This window comes from Chamaea fasciata, unplaced genomic scaffold (genome assembly GCF_029207755.1).
Source record: "Chamaea fasciata isolate MVZ Bird 193981 ecotype frontalis unplaced genomic scaffold, bChaFas1.0.hap1 SCAF_292, whole genome shotgun sequence".
NCBI lineage: Eukaryota > Metazoa > Chordata > Aves > Passeriformes > Sylviidae > Chamaea > Chamaea fasciata.
The window spans coordinates 12,634-40,619 of record NW_027094377.1 but is presented as its reverse complement, the minus strand read 5'-3'; the positions used below and the strand labels follow the sequence as shown (position 1 = coordinate 40,619).

Genomic DNA, 27,986 nt, shown 5'->3' with positions numbered 1-27,986 from the left:
CCATACAAGATGCGTTGGCAAATCATTCCAACCGTGTTTGTGCTGATGGGTGAGTCACTTAAAAAAAAATATCCCCAAAACCAAGTTTGGGTTTTTCAGATCAGGAAAAAAATATGTGTTTTGAGTCAGGACACATCCAAATAAATGCCCTGATGAGATAAAAAATTAGTGGGGAGTTTGCTTTGTTGCCCAAAAGTGGAAAGAAAAATCCCCTGTGGGCACAGGGCTGCCAAAGGGTGCTCAGCTCACGGCAAATGCTGCAGAAATAAACTGGGAAATGCCTCTGACAATATTGGCACCTGCTCTGCAAGGACAGCTGGTATTTGCCTTTTTTTTTTTTTTAATTAAAATAAAGACTGTTTAAAGGGTTTTGACTGAGAAATCAAACCCTGTAACCCAGTGTGAAAATCTGTGCCATCTTTACAAAATATGAATCAAAAAGATGAATAAATCATTAGATTTAGGTGCCTTTTATATAGATAAACACCTTTTTATCTTGCCCCATATGTACATTCATCCACTCAGCATCAAATATTGCCTGGCTGGAATTCTTTTAAGTACCTTTTGTGATCTGAACACATTGAATTTGGAAACCCTGGCTGCTCCAGGGAGGTTTCCTGGGATTTCAGAGCGGTTTGTCACCATCTGATGGCCCTGCTCACCCAGGCAGGTGAGCTTTAAATGATTAAAATCATTTTAATCTCATTTTTTTCCGTTTCTGAAGGAAGGGGCTGAGCACATTTTTGACTTTATGAGGTTAATTCATCCCTTGAGGTGATCTGTGACACACGAGGGGGCAGTTCCTCAGAAAAAGAGATGAACAGGGGACAGTGCCGGTTCTGTGTCACTTTTTTGTCCCTTTTTTAAATCACAGCTTACGGCCTGAGAGTTTGTTTGCTGCACTCCTCCTGCTGGAGGCCTAATGAAGCTGGGATTTACAGAGGCACAAACCTCTGCTCAGGGGGGAGAGGAGGGAAGAGCGGAGCCCTGCAGGAGCTCTGGCACCACAAAATCTGTGTGGAGAGAAAGCAAAGCCCTCTGCAGAGCAACACTCTGCATCTTCTGATTGTAACAGCTTTTTTTTTTTTTTTTACAGCTGTCATTTCATATTTTGGTTTTATTTAACTCACTCTCTGTGCCAGGGAATGATGAATTTCTGTTAATCAAACAGTGCCAGAGACAGTCTGGCATTTCTCATTTTGGCTGTTGCAAGGCATAGAGCATCAATTAATTTCTGTTTAATGAACCCGCTTCAAATTTCTTTGCCCTTCCTGAGCAAAATGCAAAGTGCACCAATGCCCCCGTGCCTTGCTGCAAGTAGAGCTTTAATCTTGAAATTCACAGAGTGTTTTACAGGAAGTTGTTCCCTGCTCACCCTTCTCTGAACCACTGTGAGCACAATTCAAGCCATGACATCAACAAACGTGCTCAGAGGGCTTTTATTTTAAGTCTGATGGGGGGAAAAAAAAAAAAAAAGAAGACATTTTCCTGCCTCTCACTTCCCAGAGAATGCCCTGGGGTTGTGCGGTTGCACCCACAGCAATATTGTCCTTTTTTATTTCAGAGTTACAGTGGGATTGTGTTTTGTATTTACAACAGGATTATATTTTTTATTGAAATGGAGCTGTTTGAAAAGAGCTGGAGGGGATTCGGTTCCAGCACTGCATGGGGAGATGAGACTCCTTCCCACTTTAGGATTCACTGCATTTTTGGTTCATAAAAGCCAATTTATCCCAAAGAGATGCTTTGCCTACAGTCTTGGCCTTTTTTCAGGAGATTGAGAAAACAAAAGTTCAGGTGCAGAGAGGTGAGGGTAAAAGGCTGTGACACCATTCAGAGACGATGTTTTTAATAATTTTGTCTTTACCTAGAGGGGATGCTTTTATTAATTTTGTCTTTTCCTCAGAGAACAACCCCTGCAAACAACCTGATCTTTTACCTAATGAATGCATTTCCGTATCACATCAACCCCTCCCTTTCAATTGTTTAAAAACAAGAGTTTTCCTTTTATTTCCAATGCTTTTCCCTTTATATTTGCAGACTTCCTTTGGATAGCAGCTGCCCACTGCATGGTCCATCCAGTTCCTCCCAGGAATTTCACTCTGCCCTGTGTGCTGCTGAATGAGACTTTTTTGAGCCCTTTGTCAGCTGGGAGCTGGTCTGGCTTGAGGAGAGAACTTGGGGCAGCCAAAATCAAGCCTTTAATGAGTGAAGAAAATTTTCTGTGTTGCCTTTGGAGTGCCAGCAGCATTGATTGTTCTCTGTACAGAGCAAGCATGCAGGCAAGGAAGTTTATTCCTTCAGAAATAAATCTCTCTGCTCCTCAGCAAATAGGTGGGTTTGGCACTCAAGGGCACAAAGGAGTTAATTCTTCCAAAAATATTTGGGGTTTTTTTGTTGTTTGGGGGGAGAGGGGTGGGTTGGATAAATGGGGATTCACTTTTTATCCTGGGCAGGCAACACTGATAAAATCCTTTCTCAGGGTGGTAAAATCCTTCCTCAGAGAGATAAAATATTTTCTCAGTGTGGTAAAATCCTTCCTCAGTGTGGTAAAATCCTGTCTCAGTGTGGCAAAATCCTTCCTCAGAGAGATAAAATCCCTCCTCAGTGTGGTAAAATCCTTCCTCAGGGTGGCAAAATCCTTCCTCAGAGAGGTGAAATCCTTCCTCAGTGTGGTGAAATCCTTCCTCAGTGTGATGAAATCCTTTCTCCACGTGGTAAAATCCTCCCTCAGTGCAGCAAAATCCTTCCTCAGAGAGATAAAATATTTTCTCAGTGTGGTGAAATCGTTTCTCAGTGTGGTGAAATCCTTCCTCAGTGTGGTGAAATCCTTCCTCAGAATGTAATGGAAGATGGAGGAACTGTACAGCACAATTTCAAAAGGGGGGAAAAATAATTTGGCTGTCTTTCCAGGGGAATCGTGAGTAAAATATGGAGCACTGCATAAGAGGACATAAACCCAGATCTTCAAAGGAGTTTAGACACAGTGAGGAATATTTTAAATATTTTTGGTGGATGCGGGCTTTAAACTCCATCAGCAGGCAGGGGAGATGGAGAGCACATGGCATCATTTCTACATGAACTGTGAGGCTTTAAATAATAAATGTGCAGCAAATATCTGTACATGGATTAGGATTGGTTTTTTCCCCCAAGGTTTCTTTTTCCTCCTCCTGTCTCTGAGGAACACAGGAATCTCCTTGACCTCAGTAGGTGGAATTGCATTTCACAAATCCAATTTTTGTCACTTCCCAGGACACAGCAACCACCAGCAGCAGCTTCATTTTTCTTCACCCTGCGGCCTTGTCCCTAAATCCAGGTGAAAAACATTCCTTCTTTAATCCTGACAGAGCAGAAGCACACGGATTGTGAGCCTTGGAAGGGTTGAAGGTGCCCAACTCAGATTGTTCTTAAATATTTTCCCATTTGTGGTGCAGCCTCACTTTCAGGGATGTCTGTCCTCTCTTTGTCAGTGAGTTCTGTGCAGGTGTTCTCTTTTGTTTCGATGCAGTTCAGAAATGTGGGATCCCTTTTCTTTTGCGCAGATTGGAGCTGGAACATGGAATGTTGGATTAGAGGCAAGCTGGACCTGTTGGTTTGTCACCTGCAGCTTTTGAAGCTGGACCTGAGAGCTGACCTGAAAGTGAACCTTTTATACTCTGGGTAAGTACAGGCTCTGGTAGATTTGGCTGGAAAACTGAAAGCATTTCATTATTTCATTCCCTAAAACATCAACATTCCAGCTTCCAGCATGGTGGGAGCTTTAGCTTTGCAGGTTTTACTATGTCCTGTCTAAAGGTAATCCTGGATAATATGGAAAATTTGTGGGGTTTTAAATGAAAACGGTTGGAATGGAGAGTTCTCCATCTCTGTCCTTCCCAAGTTTCTTAAAATATTTTAAAGAAATCAGCTTTGGCTTCTTAAAGTACCTTTGTTGTTAGAATTTTTTGATTTTTAAAGTCTTGGTACTGCTTTTTATTTGGTTTTGACCATAATATTGTCTCTCCTGAAGTAACTGTGATACTTAACGTGGGACAGAATGGCAAATGCTGCTCTCACCTCATTGGCACTGTGGTGAATATTCCCTGGAATGCTGAGAGATGGAATCATCCTGGCTGTGCCATGGGCAGGGCAGGTCTTATATACATTGCTTATAAAATGATCTGGGTTTTTTTTTTTTGATTATTGATGAGTTTGAAGGATCGCTATAAACACCCAGACTTCCTTTCCTTATGAAACAGGATAAACTGAAAGAGTCAAATGAGCTGAATTTATAGGGAAGGACTTCCTGAAGAGCCGGAGATCACTTGGCACAAACCATCCCTGCAGTCAGAGCAGAGACCAAGTGTATTATTTAGGAATAAATATGGTTATTTAGCTGACACAATATGTTAATCCCGTTTTGGTGAGGTGGGCTCCCATTTCCTCATGACTCTGATTCCTGAAATACCATTCCATGGGTGTTTGTGGGGGAAGCAGCTCTGGCTTTGCTCTGCTCCATCCAGGCTCAGCTGCACAGGAAAAGCTTTGCCAGTGATCCCAGTGCAGAATTCTCTATATTGGAAAATTTTTTTTTTTTTGGGATGCCATGAGATTGGAGCCCAAGCTGGGCTGAAGAGGTCCCTTGTGCTAGGGAAGGGAATTCAGTGAGAGCCATGGAATTTAGGAGAGCAGGCCCTGTGGGCTCACCAGAGCCTCTGTTTGATTCCTCTGTGCTGCAAAGGTGAGGAACGAAGCAAAACCTCGGGGAACTAATTTCCCTCCCCACATTCCATATTAATATTTTCCTTTTAGGCTCCCTGTGTTCTGGGGGAGCAGCAAGCACAAGCATTCCAGCCCTTGGGAAGGTGACAGCTTCCCCTGTTGGCTCTCTGCTACCTTAACATTTTATTCCTGAGCCAAAATACCTTGAAAACATTCCCAGTTTTAAAAATATGCATTCCTGGCATGTGTTTCTCCCTGGGAGTCTGGAGATCCAGCCAGGATTCTCACATACAGGGCAATGCACAAAACCAATAATGACACAGGAGAATCTACAACAGAAAAGCTTGGATCTCTCTTAGGGATTTTTTGGGGGGGTTTTTTGGGTTTTTTTTTTCCAACATTAGAGAATTCTCCTCTTATTCACCCCATCCACATGGAAATATTTCCATCCTGCTTGGAAATCTCAGGAATGGGAATGTTCTGTTCTGCTCGTGGCAGTGCTGGGTGAGAGGCTCAACTGAGGGAGATGATGGGGCTTTGGGAGAGAAAAGGTTATTCCGAAAGGATAGGAAAGAAAAGGTTATTCCAAAGCTTCGTTAGACAAGTTGGGTTAATTATCTATCAAACATCTTTCCAGCTGTCTGATCCCAGGAATGCTGTTAAACCCAGGGTTATTTCCATCAGCTGGAATCTTCAGCCTCAGGGATCCCCTTGGTGAATGCTCACAGCTTCGTTTTGAGCACTGGTTATCATTTGCCCTTTCAGCTCCTGAGGCTGCATTCATATTTTGACTTATTTGAAATACCTGGGAGCCTCTCTTCCACTTCTGGGACTAAATTCCCATTTTTTAAAAGGATGAATCATGCAATTTGCCTCAAGTGGATCAGTCATGCATTGAGCCTCTCCAGCCAGAGCAAATCAACCTCTCATTAGAGATTGATGAGCTCAGCACCCCTCAGATCTGCTGCAGTTTAACAAAGCAGCTTCTTTAAATAAGGATTTTTCTAGAGCTACCATCGATCAAAACCACTGGAAAAAAAATCCTGGAGCCCCCAGACAGCTTTGCTCCACCCATTCCCAATAAAGGCAGAGCTTGGAGAGGATATAGGAGTAATAAATAAAATGTGACAGCAGAGTTGACAACGGTGACCCTATTTCACAACCACCTGGTTGGGATGGACCTTTCCTGAAAATTCAGGTAATTCTTCCTAAAAGAAGTTTTGTTTTGTTTTGTTTTTTTCTCTTTTCAATTGCAAGAACAGGATTGAAATTCAGCCAGGACATTTTGCAGCATCTAATTGAAAGTCTCCAAGTTCCTCAGGGGGCCACAGATGAATTTAGCAGGAGAAGCATCACCTTCTGAAGGGTGATAAATATATATAAATAATGTAAAGCATTTAGGATTTCCTAATTTTTTTTTCTGAGGTTTTCCAAGGTGTTGGCTAAAAGAACTCTCTGTGACAGGATTTGGGTGGAGGAGCTACTGACCTCTCCTCAGCTTGTGAGGGTTAATAAGTCAGGAGAGGAAGTATTTAGCATTTTTCTCCCTTTATGCTGCTTTTTTTTGGGTGCAAACAAGTTCATTTGGGTGGTTAAAAACTGAAATAATTATTAGGAATGATCAGAGGCTGGTGTTGGTGGTAAGCACTTTCCAGATAGATCAGATCAAAGACACGGTTTGGAGTTAAAAACACCTACATTTTCATGGATTTCTCGTGGCTTTTGGAGAGCAATAAAATCTCTGAGCAACAGGAGAAGGCAGGGAAGCTTCAAAGCAAATTCTGCAAAGCCTTTGAAAGGAAATTCAGGAGAAAACAGCGGAGCCACATCTAGAAAAACAAAATGGCTCCAAGTAATTTCAGGGCTCTGTGTCTGCCAGACACCATCAGCATCATTCCTGTGTCCTGAAGCCTGCGAGTCCTGGTGTGAATTATTGTGGGAATGTCAGGATTGGCTGTCTGGAGCATTAATAAATGTAAACCAAACCTTGAGATGGACCTGCCTGGGGTTGTTCCTGCCGAGCACAGAAGCTGGGAGGGCAGTGCTGCTGAAATTCCATGCTTTTCCAGCCTCAGAGTATCCCAAGGTGCAGAAGGGTCAGTGAGGGATGAGGGGAGCGGGGCTGGGATGATCCAGGAGTGATTTCCTGCAGTCCCAGCCTCAGCTCTTCCCATCCTCCATAATTCTCCTCAGGTTTTTTGACCTTTTCCCTCTCTAAGCAGGGCAGGATATGGAATTGGTGAATCATGGCCACTTCCCTGTGCTCTGCTCTCAGATAAATGGAGCAGATAACAAACGGACTAAACCCAGAAAATAAAGCAGCAGATCTCGTCCTTCCCTCTCCTCCAGTGCAGAGATCTCTGCCCTCCCTCAATCCAAGTGTTCCAGTGACTGATGCCAGCTGTAAAACTGTTGGAAAAATGCACAGAAGGGCTCTTATTCCATGAATTTCCATTGCTTTCTCTGAATTAGTGAAACAAAACCCTTACTGGGCAGAAATAATTCCAAAATCACTTCAGAACAATTCCAAACAGGAGCTTTTTTTTTTTTTTTTTTTTTTTAAATTATTTTTTTGGGTAAGGATGAAACGTGAAAAGCAAGAAAAGGATCCGAGGTGATTGAACTGTCAGGGTTTGTCTTGGCTTTGCTGCCGGGAGAAATTTGGCCACAGATTATTTGCAGTTTTAAATTCCCAGCTTTGGGGAGGCCTTAGTCACTGGATACCTGCAGAATTCCATAAATGTGGGTTTCTGGAAGAGCCTGAAGAGTAGAGATGAGAATGAAGAATCCTTTGGGAGCTGCTCAAAGATTTAGGTGGGATATTGGGGAGGAATTATTCCCTGGGTTTCCCAGAAAAGCTGTGGCTGCCTCTGGATCCCTGGAAATGTCCAAGGATGGAGTTTGGAGCAACCTGGGACAGTGGAAAAAGTCCATGGCAGGGATGGAATGGGATGGGATTGAAGGCCCTTCCCAATCCAAACCATTCCATGATTATAATATTCCCTGCAATGCTCAATTGAGGCAGGAGCTGGAGGGAACATGAAATGGTTTTGGTATTATTTCAGTGCCTCACCAATGGGAATTAGAAATTCATCTCTTTGGGGATGGCAGGGAGCTGCCATGGGAAGGTAAAACGACCCTGTGTGCTCAAAAAAGATCTGGGAATGCTTTAATGGAATTGAAATGGAAATGAAAACCACTGAGAAAGGGAAGAGCAGCAAAATTAAAGCCGTTGGTTACAATTATTTTTTTCATTAATTAATTTAATTTTTTGATCAATAAACCATATCCAGATGGCCAGAACAGAAAAAAAAAACCCCAAATAATGAATTGTTTTGTTTCTTGGTTTGTTTTCCCCCCTCCTGCAGATCAGAGCTGTCCCTGGGAGCTGCATCCACGAGCTCCCTGCAGGGGACGGTGAGGGTGGCTCCGTGTCACTGCGGGGACCAGCTCACCTGTGAGTGCCTGGTGGCCTCCCCCAGCCTCAACCACACCTACCTGCTGTGGCTGGAGGTGGTGGCAGGTGTCACAGCCCTGGGGTCACCCCTGATGTCCCTGCAGCCCACGGATGTAGGTGAGTGACACAGCCTCCCACGTGGCCAGAGCGGAATGAGCCCCATGAAGATGTGCCGGGTTCTGAGGGTTGACCTCCAACCTCTGGGAGGTATCAGGAAATCCGGTTTTCAGGAAATCCAGTTCTCAAGAAATGCTTTTTGACCTCCCTTGTATCAAATCTGAGGGTTGACCTCCAACCTTTCGGAGTTTTCAAGAAATCCAGTTTTCAGGAAATCCAGTTCTCAAGAAATGCTTTTTGACCTCCCTTGTATCAAGTCTGAGGGTTGACCTCCAACCTTTCGGAGTTTTCAAGAAATCCAGTTTTCAGGAAATCCAGTTCTCAAGAAATGCTTTTTGACCTCCCTTGTATCAAGCCGGAGGGTTGACCTGCAACCTCTGGGAGTTTTCAGGAAATCCAGTTTTCAAGAAATGCTTTTTGATCTCCCTTGCATCAAGCCTGAGGGTTCACCTGCGACCTCCCAGAGGCAGCTCCTTGGGTGTGTTTTGTAAAGCAAAGGTTTTAATGGAAGAGAAAATAACAAACTGTGCAGAAACAAAAGAACAAAGCCACGTGCAGGTGCCAGAGAAGCCTGACACCTGGCTAAGACACCCCAAAAAGCACTTGAGCACCTCTGTGCTCCTCTTAAGTCTACAACGATTAAGGAGGGATAATTTGGCTTGAGACAGCTGCAGGTTTTGAGAAACATTTCCAAAGCCCCAGCCGTGTCCCTGTCCTGGCACTGAGGCAATGCTGATGAGAAGGGCGTGGAAGATTCTAGCTTGACTTCCTTATATATTCAGAAGTAAATCGAATTTTTTTTTTTTCCCCCTAAATAGATTCATTTGCTTGGGTGTGGAAATGGCCTGCTGCAGGTGAGCTGAGCCCTGTGTCCATGGAAAACCTCAGGATGGCTCTGCTGGGAAAAGGGGGCACAGACAGGGCAGGAAAAGCTCCCTAATCCTGTCTGGGCTCCAGTGCAAACCACACTGAGCACAGCCCAAGCACTCAATAAATGGGTTATTTCTCATTTTTTTCCCTTTCTAATCAGGACCTCTCTGTGCCCAAGGCTGGCCCAGTAGTGGAGCTTGTTGCTGAGGATTTAAATTAAATTTAAAAAGCTGTTCCCAAAGTTACTTAGCAAAGAATCCCACCCGTTTTCCCCAAGCAGCTCCCTGATCCTGTTTTTTTTTTCTTCCTCACCCATCCAACCCCAAGCTGGAGAACACTCCTGTGTGTTTGATCAAGCTCAAACTCTCCTGACATGATGAATTTGATATGTGTTGCTATCCAGTGTGCCCAGTTACTGCAAATCTGGGCAGATTTCATAACGGCTGTCAGCTGCAGGGGAAAAAAAAAATTAAAGTTTTATGAACACCTTATTAACTTAAAAACTTTGGAATTTTATAAACATCCTCCTGACTGATGTGCTCTGCAGACAGAACCAGTTAAAATCTCTGGGTGGGCTTGTTTGGAAGATGAGAGGTGGCATTTTTCATCCTGCTGGTTTGAAATGATGCTGCAGGAAGAAATTAACAATTCAGCCTGGAGCCTGCCAGTATTTAAAAACGACACAATGAGTTAGCTCTGCTTAGTGAGGCATGTTCTTAAAAATGCACAATATTAATATATGTTCTGCCAAGATTTAGCTCAATTAAAACTATTTTGAATGTAAGAACTCTCTGAGCGCTTGTGCCACGTGGATTTTATTTGCTGATCGTGGAGCAGGTGGCATCACAACCATCATTATCTGTGGGATGTGATTCAGGGAAATGTGATGGAAAAGCCACTGACTTCTGTTTGCCTCCTGCCCAATCACTCCCTGCTGGCCTTCATGAAGTTAATTGCTTTGAGATGGTCTAGAAGGAGAAATTAAATAAAATCTGACTTGGTGTGCTGGATTAACACACACAAAAAAGAGATTTTTGATATAAATAATGAAATAAAATTGACATTGTGTGGTAGATTTAGACTGAAAATAATAAGAATTTTTAAATATAAATAATGAAATAAAATCTGACTTGGTCTGCTGGATTTACACAGAAAAATATGAGAGATTTTTTGATACAAATAATGAAATAAAATCTGACTTGGTGTGGTGGATTTATACTGAAAACAAACAGAGATATTTGATGTAACTGAGGGACATTGCAGGAACGCATTTAAACGGGACAGTTGGAGCGCTGGACACCAGTGCAGTTGGAATTTGAAGGGAACGTTTGCCCACGGCCCAGGGTTTTTGGGAATGTTTTCCCTTCAGCTTCAGCCTGCAGTACTTTGGAGCAGGGTTTTATTCTTCCACGGGAAAAAATTTGGCTGTGGATGAGGACAAGGCCAGCCAAGGTCTCAGCACCAGGTAAAATTTGACCCCTTGTCACTGCCCAAGGAATGGAATCCCAAGGATTTCCCGTCCATTCCTCATAGGAATATCCAAACTCTCCATTTTTACTTTGCCCTTTACAGAACTCTCCTGGAGACCTCCTTTCACAGCCATGATCCCTGTGGAAGGATGGCAATATTTAGAAAATCCTTGTTAGGAGCAAATTGATTTTTCTCAGCATTCCCATCCCTCTTTTTCCGCATTCCCTCTTTCTAGCAAGGCAGGGAAACCAGAGATTGACAAAAATTATTTCCAAAGGGAAGAAATTCCTGCAGATTTGAGGGAAGTGCAAGGTCAAACAGCATTTCTTGATACCTGTGACAGCACCAGGGTGACTTTTCCGGGGATACAACCCAACATCATTGCCATGCAGTAGAGCAGCTCTTGAAAACGGAGTTTAAGAGAGCTGAGTTTAAGAGAGCTGAGTTTAAGGGTTGAATTGTGTCTCAGTAAAGCACAGCAGGGCTGGGGCAGTGGGCTTGGGGTTAATCGTTGATTCATTTGTGTGCAGTGAGGCCTGAAGCCCCCGTGAAGCTGCGCCTGGAGCTGGCTGAGAGGGGCCAGGTGAAGCTGTGCTGGGCCAGCCCTGCCCTGCTGCCCTTCCCCCTGCAGCACCAAGTGAGGATCTCTGCTCCTCCGGGCCACGGGGACAGCCAGGTGAGGCCGCCCCAGGCTGGGGGATTCCCAAATCCCTCATTCCCACCATCCTCACTGTCCCTGCACTGAGACTGGGGCTGCTCTGGTGGAGCTGGGCTTAGCACCTGCTTTTCCCTGAATAAACTGAGCTTAGCATGCTGCTTTTTTCCAGGAAAAGCTGGGTTTAGCACACTGCTTTTTCCTGGAAAAGCTGGGTTTAGCACTCCTGGAAAAGCTGAGCTTAGCACCTGCTTTTTCCTAGTGCAGCTGGGCTTAGCATGCAGCCTTTTCCTGCAAAAACTGGGTTTAACACTCTGCTTTTTCCTGGTGGATCTGGGCTTAGCACCTGCTTTTGCCTGGAAAAGATGGGATTAGCATGCTGCTTTTTCCTGGAAAAGCTGGGTTTAGCACCTGCTTTCTCCTAGAAAAGCTGGGTTTAGCACCCTGCTTTTTCCTGGAAAAACTGGATTTTGTCCACACTGAGAGAAGCCCCATCTCCTTCTGGCCCTCACAAACAAACTCCCATTTTTCTCCTTGGGTGAAATCCTGATTCTGTGAAATCTAAACCCATTTTCTTTCAGCTTTCAAAAGTTCTAGAACACATCTATGTTTAATATTTATAAGTTTTAGTATAAATATTTCTTTTTCCTGTTCCTACCACGCAAGTGACTCCGGAATAACAAGCAGCTGTTAATTAGCAGCCCATAATGAAACTACTCATTTCCCACAGAGTTACACAACTTCCACCGCTCTCAAATGGACAGTAAATTTAAAGAAAGATTTTTTTTTAACCCAACTTGCTACCTAAAAACACAGAAAATCCATGTCTATCTCCTGTCTCTTAAGGAGCAAACCGATTTACTCAGCACTCCCAAAAACCTGAGTGTACAGAGAAGGCAGGAAAGGGAATTGAAGGAATTCTGACTCCACACAATTTATTTATGTTCCCTCTGTCTCCTTCCCTGTTTCTCTTCACACCACTAATGGATTTGGGTGATCCAACAGCTGCTTCAGGTTGCTCTGGAGAGCTCAGTGGCCATGGACAATGCCCTGCTTGACTCTCCATCCTCCGTGCAAGTGAGGAGCAGGAATCTCCGTGGTCCAGGCTTCTGGAGTGACTGGAGCTCACCCTACAACCTCACTTTGGGAGGTAGGACACCTCTGCAGGATCTGGGAATAAAGCTGATTGTTGATACCGAGCGTAACGAGCCACGTGCTGATGTAGCAATCTCTGAGGGTCCAGCTTTTTCAGAGAAGGGGCTATTATTTATTTGACACTGCTCCTCGGAGGTGTTTGGTAAATCGAAAGGTTTAATAAGGAAAAATAACAAAAGTTACAGAAAACAAATGATAAATGTGACACCCTGCTGCAAACACCCCAAAAAGCCCCTTCACTTCCTTTTGTGCTCCTTCCTAAACACTGAATGTTTTAGGGGGGGATAACCTGTCTTGCAGGCAATAAAATCACCATGAGGCTTTGAGTTACACTCTCAGATCCCAATCCTTGTGCTGGTTTACAATTCCGATGAGAAACCCACAGAACTTCCCACCTGAACTCCCTAAAATGTCCAAAGGTAAACTGAAACTCCTGCCCCATTTGGAGGCACCTGCTGGAGGTGTAGGGAATGCATCATCGCGGATTTTTCCTGTGGGTTTTGTGGATTTGGCGTTGGAGGGCTCGAGCTGGGATGAAGGATCCTGTGGCAGCTTTTCCCTGCCTGGCTTTGCCTGAGGCTCGGCTCCTTCCCTGTGCCAGGGAATTAGGGATTCTGGAGAACACACCTCTGTGGCTGGCACTCCCTCAGCAGCACCTGCTCAGACCCACAAAAAGCTCTTTTCCTCAGAGCTTTTCCATTTCCCGTTCCAGCTGGCAGCGCTGAACCTCCCCCCTCAATTCAGGATTTTTCTCCTGATGCTTTCTCTCACTTCTGATTTTTAGTTTTGCAGCTGAACTGAAGGCCCAGAGCAAAGCCAAATGTACTTTTTCTGCAGTCCAGCCTGGTTTGTGATGCTGAGCCCTGTGCAGAAGGGACTTTCTCATTATTTTGTTGTGGTTTTTTCCATGCTCTGCTGAGAACTCCCTGGGAATATTCTGGGAATTCTCTGTACTCAGTGCTTTTCCTGGGCTTTTTTATGGACACCTGCACCAAAGAAAGAACTAAACCTTAGAAAAAGAACTTTTCTTCCTAAAAAAGCCTTAACAAAACATTATTATTATTATTATTATTATTATTATTATTAATCATTTAGTTATGTTTCTATCTTTCCTGCTTCTTAACTCCTGTGAACAACTACAGGAGTAGAAATCAGCAGAAATCGAACAGAAAAACAGAAAAACATTTGTCAATTGAAGATAATAATAACTACTAGTACTACTAAATATTATTATCATTTTCTACTGACAAAAAATAACTAATAAGTAAATAATTACATTGTTTTTCAACAAAATTTTTTTAAAAAATGCTTTTATGGGGTTTTTTTTGGTTCAATTTCTAGTCTCACCGGATTTTTTCACCTCTTTTTCCTTTTGTGTAGCCTGGGGAGCATTAAAGATTATTTTAGTCAGAGTTTAGAAACTTCAGGTGTGGAGTGAGACAGTCCAAGGCTCATTTCTGCTCCTGTAGTTGTGCACAGGATTTAAGAAGTAGGAAAGTTAGAAACACAACTGGATTAATAATAATAATAATAATAATAATAACAATAATAATAGCAACAACAATAATGATAATAATCGTAATGAAGCAGTAATTTTTTATTGACAAATGCTTTTATGTCTTTTGGTTTCATTTCAAATGTCAACGGATTTTTTCCCCCTCCTTTTTCCTTTTTGTGTAGCCTAAGGATATTAAAGACCATTTAAATCAGAATTGAGAAACTTCAGGTGTGGAGGGAGACAGTCCAAGGCTCATTTCTGCTCTTGTTCATAACGATTAGATAGGAAAGTTAGAAGTACAACTGGATGATAATAATAATAATAATCATCATCATCATCATAAAAATAATTTATTGACAAATGGTGGGGTTTTTTTGGTTCAGCTTCAAATCTCAATGGATTTTTCCCCCTTTTTCCCCCTTTTTCCCCCTTTTTTCCCCTTTTCCCCCCCTTTTCCCCCCACTTTTTATGCAGCTCAAGTCCTGTACTACCCTCCCAAGACCCTGACCAGCGCTGGCTCCAACATCTCCTTCCTGTGCACCTACAAAAACCAAACACAGGCTGTAGAGGCCCGGGAGGTGGTTTGGTGGCTGAATTTAGCCGAGGAAATCCCAGCCAGCCAATATTCCCTTGTGAACAATCGTGTAAGCAAAGTTACTCTTTTCAACTTGAAAGCAACCCAGCCTAGAGGAAGTTTCTTCTATAACGCTTTGTACTGTTGTCACCAAAGTAGGGAATGTCACCATAGATACGCTGAATTCTATGTTGTAGGTAAGACTCCTGAGGGTTTTCCATTCTCCTTTTGGGGCATCTTCCTAGGAAGGATGGAATAATTCCATTTAAAATCCATTTATGGCCTTTGTTGGGGTTTTTTGATGGGGTTTTTTGATGGGTTTTTGGGGTTTTTTGGGTGGATTTGTTTTGGTTTTTCCTTTCTTTCTTTTTTTTTTTTTTTTTTTTTTTTTTTTTTTTTTTTTTTTTGTAGCAACCATTGTGCCTCCTTAACGAAGCTTTCCATCTCTTTTAATTAGACATGGACTTTAACATCTCCTGTGAGACTGATGGATACCTGACCAAAATGACTTGCAGGTGGTCTGCAAACCCAACCACCTTGCTCCTGGGGAGTTTGCAGCTAAGATATTACAGGTATTTTAGATTCTCTTTTTGTGTCGGCAAAGCGTTGCTCAAAATATTATTGAGTCAAAGGGGTCTGGATAAACAATTACAGATATATAAAATAAAAAGAATGGGGATTATAGAGTTAACATATTCTTTATTCTGTGTGCAGGAAGGGAACCAGAGATTACATACTGAGTATGTTACAGATCTTATTTATAAGGTTTTTCAGCATTTTTCAACCTGTTTGGGAGCCAGTTCTCTTCAAGAAGATTTCTTGGATCAGTTAAAAATATTATCCCAGTTGCTCCTATGTCCAAGTTGTAAGGAAATAAGGGAAAAGCCCATTCCCAGTGGGAATGTCTGGCCTGGGGGAGCTGTGGAATCCCTGTTCCTGGGGCCTCTCAGATCCTGACAGCTCCCCTCAATTTGAATTTAAAATTCAATTTTAACCGCTTTGAGTCTGAGATGGGAGACTGGAGATGGAGACTGAGGTCTCCACCCAGTCTTGGATTTTTTTATAATTCTGTACCTTTTTTTTTTTTTTTTCCTATGTACAGGTAGAAATAGAGGATAAAACAAATTCATCCCAAGGTGGGAAAAAAAATCTTGCTTAGAGAACCAAACCTTAGCTCTGAAGGGAATACTGCTTTGTGAGTTTGGGCTGCAGCAATTCCCAGAACCCCAGAATCCCAGAATTCCAGTCTGGTTTGGGTTAGGAGGAGCCTCAAAGCTCATCCCATTCCACCCCTGATATGCTGAGCCTCAGAGTTTCCTAGAACCACTCAGACAGACAGACAGACAGACAAGTCTTCCTGAGGCAAAAAATCCACAATTTCACTGCTCTGCTGGGCTGGAGGTGCAGAAATTTTGGCAGAACAGCTTCCATCAGCCCTGAGGGCTTAATCCCTTTGGAAAGCCAGCCTGTCCTCTCTGGTGGAGTTTTGAATGTTCCTGGTGCCCAGGTGAATATTCCCCGGGGCTTTGTGGACTGAAGGAATAGCTGGAATGCTGGAAAGTTCAAGTGGAGGCTTTTGGGGCAGGATTAATGCCTGCCTGAGCGCTGAGAGAGCTTTTGTTTAACCTGCCTTCTCCAATATGGATCTAATGAGTGCACTGCTGGGCACGGAGCTGGGATGTAAACCCCATGCTGCTCATCATGGCTTTGATTCCCACTTTCTCACTGCTCAGCTTGAGCTAAAAATGTGATTTTTTCTAGTAGGAGGTGATGATGTGGGGATTTGTTCGTGTTCCTGCGAGATCAAACAGCGAACATTACCACTGCCTGCAAATCCTCCCCAGACGCTGCCCATCCTTCTTTTCTGTTCGGATTTTTTTGCGGTTGTTTGTTCAGGGCGAGACCTGAAAGAAGAAAAATGCAATAAAATCCCAGCTGCTGTTGCCTTTTGGAGCTGGAGCGCGGGGCTGCTGCTGCTGCTGTGGGGGTTTTGTTTTGCTTGGGTTGTTTCTACTTCTCCCTCCGCAGGCAGAGCTGCCCAGGAGCAGCAGCTCCAAATGGATCATCCCGTGGGAGCAGGGAGTGCTCCAATCCCACCCTCCAAAGCACCAGGCACCGCTTTAATCCTGAGGGCAGGAAGAGGAAATTTCAACCCAGTGTAACTCTGGTGGTCCAGCTGAGGAACTCACACCCCTCCCTGGCCCCTCTCCTCACAAGTGTGAGGGGAAAGCTGGAAAATTCCCACTCCGAGAATTGATCCAGTTCCATTCCATCCCGAATCCAGGGCTCCTCTCTTCTCTTGCCAGCTGTGATAAGTGGCCATGGGATTTTTGATCCAGACTTGATGTTTTTGTGGGATTTCCGTCTCCCAGAGGCTTCAGTGGGGCTTTGTGGCAGCTTCTCCCTGGCCGCCAGCTGGGATTTTGGAAACCATTCCCGACTGGAGTCAGTCCCTGGCAGATTTTCTTTGCTGTGTTTATTGCCAATCCCTAAAATCCCACAACTGATGAGGATTTGGAGCTGCCCTCTCTTGCTGTACCTGTTGCTTTTTGTCCTTTCTCCTGCTTTTTCCAGAGCCAAAGCTTTGAGGAGTGACACCGAAATGTTTTTTTAATCCATTCAATGCAGTTCAGGTTCAAAATCCAAACAATCCTCAAAATCCCAGGACGTTTCCAGTGCCACCACTCCTTTTAATCCCCTCCAGATTTACACTTGCAATGGATCAACAGAATGTGTTTTATTTTATTTTATTTTATTTTTTTGCCTCTTTTTTAAGGAGCCAAATTTACTGCTCTGACTCTCCAAGGCCATCTCCAAACTCCGAGGTGAAGGAATGCCATTTGCAGGGGAATCATTCCTACGAGTGCACATTCCAGCCCATTTTCCTTTTATCTGGATATACCCTGTGGGTTGAGTTTCAGCATTTCCTGGGAACTCTGGAATCCTCCCCGGTTTGTGTCATTCCAGCAGATGTGGGTAGGTCAAGATCCAGGAATCTCTCTCTTCCCTCGTGCCCCTGGAGTTTAAATGGTGTGGGGAAAGAATTTTTCCACAGGTTTTAAATAAAAAACGTGAGGGTTTTGATGTCACCTTAAAAAAGAAAAGGGGAATTAAGTGTCATTTCCATACAGGAGCAGGATGTTTCATTTAAAACATTCACATCTGCCTGTTATTCCCTTTATTCCCTGTTACATTGCAAAGTGAAGCTCATTTTTAAGGTTTTGGTTATTTAATTGTTCAATTAATTAAGTTTATACTCCAGCACAGTGTATTGTTTCCACAGTCATAAATCCATTGAAAATCATGGGGACTGTCCCTGCTCTTCCCTGCTGGTGCAAAGTTTTGTCACACACCGAGCACTGAAAAATTTGGATGAAAACAAGAGGCAGGAGCAGTGTCTGAGTGTTTTAAAAAACTCCAAAATGTGCAAATCGCCTCTTCTTATCTGCTCTGTGGCAGAGAGTTCATTGGGACAAAAAAAATTGGGTATTTTTGGGGCACAAATGTGAACATGGGTGAGAGCAAACAAGGCAGCTGGACCCCAGAGGTGCCACATGAGATAAATTCGAGTTATATAATTATGAAATAAGTCCGAGTAACATAGCTATGAAATAAATACATAAATATATTAATGTTTATATAAAAATATGTAATCCATGAAATACATTTATTATGTGGTGAGAATGGATGGAATGATTTCTCCCAGAGGCAGGGTGCTCTGTATTGTAACAAAGCAAAACAAACACATTCCAGCACCATCCAAAATGAAAAAAAAAAAAATATTGATTTTTTTGTTGTTGTTTTCTCCTCATTCACATCTGATTACCCTAACAAATTTATTGCAATTTGGCTTGATTCACAGACAAGGGTTTGGGGAGATTCCTGTTCTGGAGAAGCTGGATCTGGGGGGAATTTCCAATTAATAAAATAAAAACGTTTCCATTAATCACTGCACAGTGGGACTGTGCAATGGGGACTCCACCCCTGCCTTGGGCAGCTCTTCCAATGCCTGACCACCCTTCCCATGGAGAAATTTCCCCAAATATCCAACCTAAACCTCAACATTTATTGCCAGGCTCTGTCTTTTGCTCTTAATCCCAGGGCAGGTAGCAAGTGCCAGCCCCAAAATAATCTGTTGTAGTTTAAGTGGAAATGAAATACATGGAAAGGTTCCCATGGATTCTGGGTTTCCAGTGCTGCTTTCCTTGGAATCCCACCACCCTGAGGACGAGGAAAAGCCATCCATGATGTGATTTAATGGGAAGTGTCAGTGCAGACACTGCAGTTAGTTTTTTAAACTTTTTTTTCCCATTTTCCAGTGAAGCCTCTCCCCCCTTCCAACGTGGGAGCAGAACTCACCAGGAACGTGGGGCTGCTGAACGTGAGCTGGACCAAGCCCGTCTTTGCCAACAGGGATCTGACATTCCAGATCCGCTGGAATTCAGGGAACAGGGAAGAAATTCCATGGCAGGTACAGGCTGTTCCACCTGGCTTGGAGCAGGGATCATTGCTCTGCTGTCCTGCAGAGTGGAGCTGCTTTTTTTTTTTTTTTTTACGGAATTTACCCACGGAGAAAATCAAGCACTTGCAGCGTCCACATAGAAACATTCCTCACAATCCCACCTCCTCCCTGGGTTCATTTCCAGGAATTTTGACTCTGGAGAGCTGCCTAAACATCCCTTTGCTCTCCCTCTGATTTTTTTCCCCCCTTCTCTCTCTCCCAGCTTTATGAAGTCCCCAAGCCCTCGGGCAGCTGGGCTGTGATAGCAGTGGAGCAGCTTTGTGTGGAATACGTGGTGCAGGTGCGCTGCAGGGAGCTGGGTGGATCTGCCTTCTGGAGCGACTGGAGCAGGGCAGCCCAAACCCTCGTTCAGGACATCAGAGGTCTGTGATTCCACCCACCCTCAGGGCTGGGGTCTGCCACGCTCAGGTGGGGCTGTCCTGCCCAAGCTGTTGTTTTGCAGCTCCCTCGCAAGGCCCGGAATTTTGGAGGGTCGTTTCTGAGGATCCAGCAAGGAAGCAGAGGAACGTCACACTCCTGTGGAAGGTGGGAGCAGCTGCGTTTGGGGCTTCCCCTTTGATCCTAAAACCAGGTGCAGTTGCCAGAAGGGGAGGCTGACAGGCACACGAGGCTCGTGGGAATTGGGATTTGCCTTTCTCTGTGTTCCTGACAATGGCTTGGCTCGTCCTAGAGCGTGAATCCTGCTGGGAATTCTGGGATAAAATGGGAGGTGGCTTTGCCTTCTTTGCCTGAAAATGTTAATGCAGGAGAGGAAAAAGTTCCTCAGTTTGCTCATGTGCTGCTCTGGGGTTTGAACGCTGAGAAATGTGTCAAGCAGGGAATTGCTGTGGGAATCTGGAAGTCTGGCTTTCCTTGTCCTTCATTTCCCTTTGCTGGGAAGAGAGGGATTGAGAATCAGCTCCCAGAGTGGGAAATGAAGCCTTTAAGAAGACAAGCGCCAGAATATCTTTATTGGGTCCTGTTTCCTTAAAATTGGAGCTGCCCAAACAACCCTTCCTCTGGGAATCCGGGAGTGGGGAGGGAACTGAGGAATTAATTCCCATTAATTAATTAATTCCTTCAGCCCCTGATGAAGAATCACTCGTTGTGCAGCGTGAGCAGATACATCATCAAGCACCAGACCCCAGGGAACACCTCCTGGGAGGAATTTGTGGATCATGGCACCAGCTGGACTTTTCCATGGGTTGAGCCAACCCACACCATCACCATTTTAGCCATGAATTCAGTTGGAATTTCTGCAGTTAATTCTAATTTAACTCTATCCCAGCAAATGAGCACAGGTAAGAGCACATGCCAGGAGTCCTGGTGGTGTTCATGGGGAAAGCTTTCTTTGGGATAAAATTCCCTCTGCTAGGAGTAAGGAATGTTTTATGGGGATGCATTCAGCCCCAAAAGAGCTGTTGGAAAACTGAGATTCCCATTGTGAAAATCCTAATGATTTTTGGGGTTGGGAAAAGGGTTGTCTGTCTCTGGGCTGTCTTCACTAACAAAATATAAATTAATTAATCAGAGAGAAATAAAATCCTTCTGGAGAACTGATCTTTCATCTCCTTTGATTTGAGAACACCCAGCATTCCTGCTGGGGAATGTTTTGTTGTTTCCAAAATGCAATGTGGTCATGTTTTGGGCTGCCAGAATCCTCAGACCTCCTGAGCAGCAATTCCTGGATTTGGCTGCGCTCTGCTTCATTTATTCTCGAGGATTCAGGAGTTCTTAATTTTTTTGGTCAAGGATAATTGAGGAATTCAAGGTGAGAATTGAGATATTTGATGTCTGTAAGAAACTTGATTTGTTTAGTGCTCAGGGCTGGTTTAGTGTAACCCAAATTTTGGTGGCTTGAGGAAAAAAAAATCTCTCTGCTGATGTTTTTATTATACAAAAGAGAATTAAAGTGCTAAAGTGGTGAGACTTGAGCAGTTTCTAGGATGCGTTTTCCCTGTTTTCCCAGTGGATGCTGTGCAATCCCTCAGTGCTTACCTGGTGAACAGCACCTGTGTGGTTGTGGTTTGGAGCCTCTCCCCCCAAATCCCTGGGCTAAAATCCTTCGTGATCGAGTGGAGGAACCTGAACAAAGGGGAGCAGATGAAATGGCTGCGAGTTCCTCCAAATCTCAGGAAATATTTTATTTATGGTGAGTGTGTGCTTGAAAAAAATAACTCTTAATTGGTGTGGAACAGAGAAATGGGGAATTTCTGAGCTTGGAGCCCTTTTTTCCCCTTCCCCGTTGCTAATCACTTTTATTGACCAAAAAACCAAATTTTGATGCTCATTAGAGGATTGCCTGTTGCATTAATAATCACTTTAAGCTCTGGAGCGAGTTCATTTTGTGGCAATACAATAAAATTAGTTCTGGAATATTGAACACACCAGCTAATTATTCAAATTAATATCTGCATTTGCTTTGCATTTGGACTTTACTCCTGGAAGTTATCACAGTAGCTCCACGAGATGCTCATTCCATGACAGAATAATGCTGGATTACTAGTTTGGATCTCGGGATTTTGAAGATCTATAAAAGATGGATCCATTATTGCCCTCTCTGACCTGTGCCCAGAGCCTCCGTGCAGGGAATGGGTTAAAAAGTGGCAAACAGTGGATTCCAAAGGCTGATTTCCCCTTTCCAGATCACTTTCTCCTGATTGAGAAGTACCGGTTCAGCCTCTACCCTGTGTTTGCTGGAGGAGTTGGCAGAGCCAGAGCCACGGATCAGTTTGCCGGAGGTGACTGACAGGATCTTTTCCCGTGGTTTTTATGAAGTAAAAGTGACCTTTAAGTGCAAAGCCTCTGTCTCATCTGAAGAAAAAAAACCAAAAAGTGATAATAAAGTCACTGTAATGTACCTACAAACAGTGAACAGATTCAGCTTTAATTTGAAAACTCTCTGCGGGCAGAGCTGAGTGTGGGATTAAACTCCTATTTAAAACAATTCCTTTTTGCCTGTTTATTCCCAAGGGCAAGGTTTGACCATGTGCAATAAAACTGTTGCTCAAGGTTATTTCCCCATCTAAGCTGTTGTTTCTACTGTTTGTTATTTCCCTGTTGCCAGCTCTTTGCTCCCAGACAAATCATTTTGCTGCATTAATCGCCCAACTCCTTTATTTCCAGGCGGATTCGAAGCTGGGAGTAGTGGCAGCCTCCACGTGGTTCTGCCAATCGTTTTCTCCACCTCGGTTTTGCTGCTGGGAGCGTTGCTGGTTTCACACCAAAGGTACTTTGTTCCTCCTTATCCAAAATCCCAGGTGGTGCAGCTGCACTTTCCACTCTGCTGAGCTGCTGCCACAGAATCCCAAACTGGTTTGGGTTGGGAGGGACCTTCAGTCCCATCCAGGGACACCTTCCACCGTCCCAGGGTGCTCCAGCTTGGGCTTGGACACTTCCAGGGATCCAGGGAAGTGGGAATTCTATTCCAGGGCCTCCCCACCCTCCCCGCCAGGAATTCCTTCCCAATTTCTCATCTAAATCCCCCCCCTTTTTCCAGCTTGAATCCATTCCCTGTGTCCTGTGCCTCCATCCCTTGTCCCAAATCCCTCTCCAGCTCTCCTGGAGCCCCTTTAGGCCCTGTGGGTTGTGGTCATTCACTCTTTATATTCCCAAACTGCCACCTGGAACGTCCCCTCTTTCTGTCTGGGATTAAATTTGGGCCGTTTGGGCAGATTTAATCATCTCCCCAACGATTATTTCATGGCCACAGCGCTGTGGAGACCTCAAATGGCCGAGATTCCTTCCCCGCAGGGCGCAGCCCCTGTGGGAGCAGCACCAACTCCAGCTTTTCCCTGATATTTTCAGGGTGAAGAAGCTGCTCTGGGAGGATGTTCCCAACCCCAAGAACTGCTCGTGGGCACAGGGAGTTAATTTCCAGCAGGTTTGTATTTCCCTGGGGCTGCTGCTTCCTTCACCTGGGGCTGTTGTTCCAGCTCTTTCTCCAGTGGAAATCCAACCCCGTTCACCCCTCTGGCTCCATCCTGAGGTTTCCATTTCCCAGGCTTCTGGATTATGCATTGGATGTGATAAATATCTGCCAGTTTTTCATTGGTGACAGGTGGTGGCCTTTGCCAAAACACCCCTGGCCTTGGCTGGGAGGGGTTTCATCTGTGTTTGCTGTGGTGTCCGTGGAGAGGGGGAGGGATACAAACGTCTCCATCGGGGTAAACCACATCCATGAGGAGAAAAAAATGTTATTTTCATTGTTTTAAAGCTCCCTGTTCATTTTCATGGGGGGAAGGTGGTGGATTTGTGTGGGGAAAATCCCAAATTCAGGGCCCAGGTGTCACCAAGAGCGAGTCTGGACTGAGTAGAGCCCAAGAATTTTACTCTTTGCTGTAATTTCCCACTACTCCGAGTATTTTGGCATTTCCCTCATTATCTTGGCAGCTTCCCTGCTGTAAAACATGGTTTGTAAATCCACAAAAAACCTGCGTTTATCTGCTTGAATTCATTAGGAAATTCAAGGGAATTCTCCTTTGGAGCTCTCATGCTGCTGTCAGTTCATCCTGGTGGATCATTTCCAAGTGCATTTCTTAGGGAATTGTCAATCCTGCATTTCTTAGGGAGTTGTCAATCCTGCATTTCTCCCAAACAGAGCTGCTCCACTCAGTTCAAACATGCAGCTGCTCCAAAAAAATCTTATGGAAAGGCTGAATTTGACCTGGATAATCCAATCCCCAGCTGGGAAAAATTCCTCCAGCTGATGTATCAATGATTAAATCTGTCGAGGAAATTTTGTCCTAGAGGGTTTTCAACTGTAAATTCTTACAAAACGACGTGCGAAGTCGATGCGGCAAAACCCCAGGCTGCTGGGAATGACCTTTGGTGTGGGATGCTGTGATCCATAAAACCCGGGGAGTGAAATAAAGCTGTTCCACGTGAAATCAGCGTTGAAATCCCTCTTTTTTTCTTCCAGCCTGAGACTCTGGAGCATCTCTTTGCCAAACACCCCGAGCCGACGTCGTGTGAGCCGCTCCTCCTGGAGGCAGCGATGGTGCTGGAAGACATCAGCGTCGCCAAAACCTTGGAGCGAGAGGAGCCGGGAGATTTTTTAGGGATTGATTGCAGGTCTCAGGACTCGGAATGTGACTCTGCATGCTCCAGCAGCCGCTTCCAGAGCAGCAGTTTCTGCAGGAGCTGCCAGGATGGAGAGAGCACGGCTCAGTGTGACCTCAGATACGCCACCATCATCAGCAATTCCCGATCCAGCGGGCTCTGCCGGCGGAAAACACACCCCAGGAGCTGCTTCCTAGGGGAAGATTCCAGAGGTTTCGGGGCTTGGGAGGTTGGGAATGGGGCATTGCTGGTGTTCCCTGGCTCCCAGCCCAGCAGGGCTCTGTCCCTGGTTTCCTCAGAGGGATTTTCGGAGCCTTTGGATGAAGCTTTCCCAGGCGGTGCTGAGCGGAGCCTGTTTTACCTGGGGATAACAGCCCTGGAAAAAGGACACAGGGAGGTTTTACAGGGAGAGGTTTTCCTGGCAGAAAGCTCCAGGGGGATGTGTCAGCTCCAAAACAAGGATCTGCTCAAGGAGAGGGGGGTTCTCCCAACAAATATCAAGGAGTTTATCCAAAGCAGCCTCAGGCCTAATCCCACCATTCCTTATGTTCCACAGTTCCGGGTGGCTACAGCCAAAGGGCAGGAGGCCACGGAGAAAAAGTGACATAATCACCCCAAAATTCCATATTCCTAAAGTTTTTCCAGGTGTTGATGCATCCCCCAGTTTTCTCTCCCTTGATTTATCCAGCTTGTTCTGGTTTTAGTGCCCAAGGGTGAGGGAGTGATCCCTGGCCTGGAATGTTTTCCGTGGGAGAAAAGCTGGAATGTGCCATTTCCCTGGGAATGATTTGGGACACCGAGGCAGCCTGGATGTGGCGGGAAGGAATGGATCAAGGAGCGCAAGGCTGCAGGGAGAGGAAGAGAATCCACATTCCTGTGTCTCAAGTAATTGGATGAAATGATGTATTTCAAGTAAAGCCTCCACATTCTCTTGTGGAACACAAGATTCCAAATGGCGCGGTTTTACACTGACATCTCTTCCCAAGCTCTTTCCTCAGATTCCATGGGAGAAAAGACAGGAATTTGATCCAAGGACCCTGCATTTTTGACTTTGGGGGATCCAACCTGTCTGTATGGCCTCGGAGGAGTCACTTTGCCTCTACAACCCTACTCAGGTGGGAGGAAATCAGGTCTGGATTTTCTGGGAGAAGCAGGAAAACAAATCCACACTTACTTGCAAGCCAAAGCTATTTTTCTTTTTTTTTATTATTATTATTTTTGTTTCATAGTTCACAAATATTTTTCTACACCTGCCTTTCCAGAGAACTATTTTGAGGAGTGAAAGAGGATGAATTCACTGTGCATTCCAAAGAATAAATTTCTGTCAAACTTCAGAGACACAAAACCAAAAGGGCAAAACCGACGTTAGAAACCGAAGCAAGGGTGAATTTAAACCCAGCTTAACACAAAATCCCCACTGCTGGGTTTGGTTAAGCTGCTGACCTGGCTCTTACGGGGCTCTTTGATGCTGGATGTGACACAGATGTGACATTCAGGTTCCCAAAATATTGTGTGGGGTGAGGAATTAAAACCTGTTGTGTGTTAGCAACCAAAACTTGTCACTGTGACTGGAGATAAACCTGGATTCCTGTAGCAATCCAGCCTAAAGCTGTGATGGATCCTGGATTTAGGATTCACTTCCTGCTGTTGGGAAGGGGCAGAAGAGCCCGTTTCTCTGGAGAATGGAATGATCCTTCCTTGGAAGTGTCCAGAAAATTTATTTGGTTGTGTTTGAAGATCACCTTTCTCCAGAAATAAAAAGCTGATGTTGATTTTTAGCCTGCCCAGTCCTGTCCCCGTAATTCCACACAAACAGGGGGAGCTTAACCATGGGAAAGGTCAGCTGAGGGAGCAGGGAAGGTTTTCCTGGAAAAATCGGGAATTAGGAGATGTGCAGGAGTTCTCTTTTCTCAATAGACATTGGCAGATCCCCAGGTTTTCCCAGCCCGTCCTCCCACTGCCATCCCATGATTTTCCTCACGGCCAGAGCGGGAAAACCAGCGGATCTCCTCTGCAAAACTCCTGCAGGAAATCGGAGCTGCTCCAGCAAAAAGAGAAGATTTGGGATTGGGTTGGATTGGATCCCTTCTTGGGCCCTTCCTGCCCACATCCATGATCCCAGGGTTCCTGAGCATGCTGCAAATCCTGCACGGGCCAGGCCACAGCGCTCCATCAATAATTCCTGAGCCCGGCATTTCCATCCTGCTGGAAAGGGACACCCGATCCCTCTGCTCACCTCTCCGTGCTCCCACCGAAAGCCGAAATCTGCATATCCTGGATGCTCCATCTGCTGCACTCCCTCGGGGAGGGGAAAAATCGGGAGCTGGGGAAAACCGGGAGCTGGGGCCAGTTATTTTCCATCATTTTTTTCCCCTTCAGCCTCAGGTCAGGTTGTTTCCCCCCAGCTGAGCTGTGAGGGATCGCTGTGTTTGGAGCAAAATCTCCTTGGGTTATTCCTGGCTGAGCCGGAGATGGGAATGTGCAGTGCCTGGGGATTTGGGGAGGTGAGGGAATTTTTTTTTTTGTCGGAGCTACAAGAAGCTCCCACTCATTCCAGAAGGATTGTCCCTGTGAGGGACACAGGTGTCACCCCGGGGAGGGCTGGAAGGGGCTTTGTTCCAGGAGCTGTCCTTGCAAATGTCTGGAGCAGGGAATTTGTGCTTGGCAGGAGAACTGGGAAAGCCCTGCCAAGGAACAGGGAGAAAATAGGGAACAGGGTCATGCCGAAAAACCCAAAAAATGGGTTTCAAGTGATGATCTTCACCTCCAGCTCTGCTCTGAGGGGTCTCCTCCACTCCTTCGGCAGATCCAAAAGGATTTAACCTGCCCCCGGGAATGGGGAAGGAGCAAAAACCTTTGGAATTGCATTTGGGAGCAGCCCAAGGGCAGCCGCAGGAGTGACCCAGCACAGTTCCTGTTTCCCTCACAGGGGAAAATGTTGCTGCAGCTCCAGAAATGTTCCTGTGCCACGAACGATCCCCAGCCAGTTCCCAGGGGAGCTGGGCAGTTTGCAGGGAAATGGGATTTTTGGGGCCGCGGCCTCACGCTCACCAGGAAAAGCCTTTTCAGTCGGAACCGAGCAATTGTAGGAACGGCGTGCAGCTTCTGAAGCACAAATTAACGCCCTGCAGGTTCCTTTTGAGGAGCGTTCAGGAGCGCAGCTCCTTCATGTAAGAAAACGAATCAAATGTGTCGTTTCCCCTTTGCCGTGCCGCTCGCAGCTACAGCTAAAACTCCCCCTTTTTATTTATTTAAATTTTAATCTGGGATTGATGTTTGAAGCAGCAAGAACTTCCCGTGCCAGGGATTTGGAACTCGATCACCTCTAAGGTCCTTTCCAACCCAGGCCATTCCATGGTTCCCTGATTTAAAAGCACGGAACGGATCAAATACATCCTTGAAATCCTTGCCCAGGCCATGACTTTGTCATGGGTATTCCAGATTTTGTGGTCCCTGTTGGAGAAAAGGGAATTAAAATGCAGGTTTCAGGGGGGAATTTCCTCAACAGGAAGCATCCCACTCCTCCAATCTTTGCTCTGCTGGGGAAGCGACTTCAAGGTTTAATTCAAAGCTGTAATTCAAGGTTTGAATTAAATCTTTTTGGGGGTGTGCACCCAGGTTTTTTCCTAATAAAACACCAGGATTTCAGCACCTGCTGTTGACAAGGACACTGCAGCGCTGGCACACAGCCCCAGCAACACCAAAATGACCCCAAAAACCCCAAAATTCCTTTCAGGAAGGGCCAAACTGGGAAAAGCCTGTGGGTTTGGCAGGTGCCATTGTGCTGGCTAATGATCCCAAACTAACAAACTAACAAAAAAAAAAGAGTGGGAGCTCTCATTAATTAATGACTCCCTGGCAGAGGCAGAGCAGGGCCGGGCACTGAGAACTCACCCCAGGAAGCTGCAAACCAGCCCTGAGGGCTCC

The 27,986-nt window shown here is 45.1% G+C and overlaps 1 protein-coding gene across 2 annotated transcripts; it reads left to right on the top strand.

The window, feature by feature from the left end:
• LEPR (leptin receptor) lies at positions 1-25,818 on the top strand. 2 transcript variants are annotated; one of them, XM_066208518.1, is made up of 19 exons: positions 1-49; positions 2,041-2,334; positions 3,543-3,660; positions 8,070-8,275; positions 11,146-11,291; positions 12,276-12,420; positions 14,398-14,694; positions 14,955-15,069; positions 17,274-17,473; positions 18,817-18,968; positions 19,222-19,381; positions 19,462-19,544; positions 20,083-20,299; positions 20,968-21,150; positions 21,644-21,739; positions 22,125-22,227; positions 22,806-22,881; positions 23,920-24,271; positions 24,764-25,818. In XM_066208518.1, the coding sequence occupies exons 1-19, from the start codon at positions 10-12 to the stop codon at positions 24,844-24,846; spliced, it is 3,066 nt and encodes a 1,021-aa protein (XP_066064615.1). In that variant the 5' UTR covers positions 1-9; the 3' UTR covers positions 24,847-25,818. The 2 variants fall into 2 exon arrangements, with proteins under 2 accessions (XP_066064615.1, XP_066064614.1); XM_066208517.1 differs by having other exon boundaries at positions 23,920-24,844.
• Positions 25,819-27,986: the final 2,168 nt, after the last annotated feature.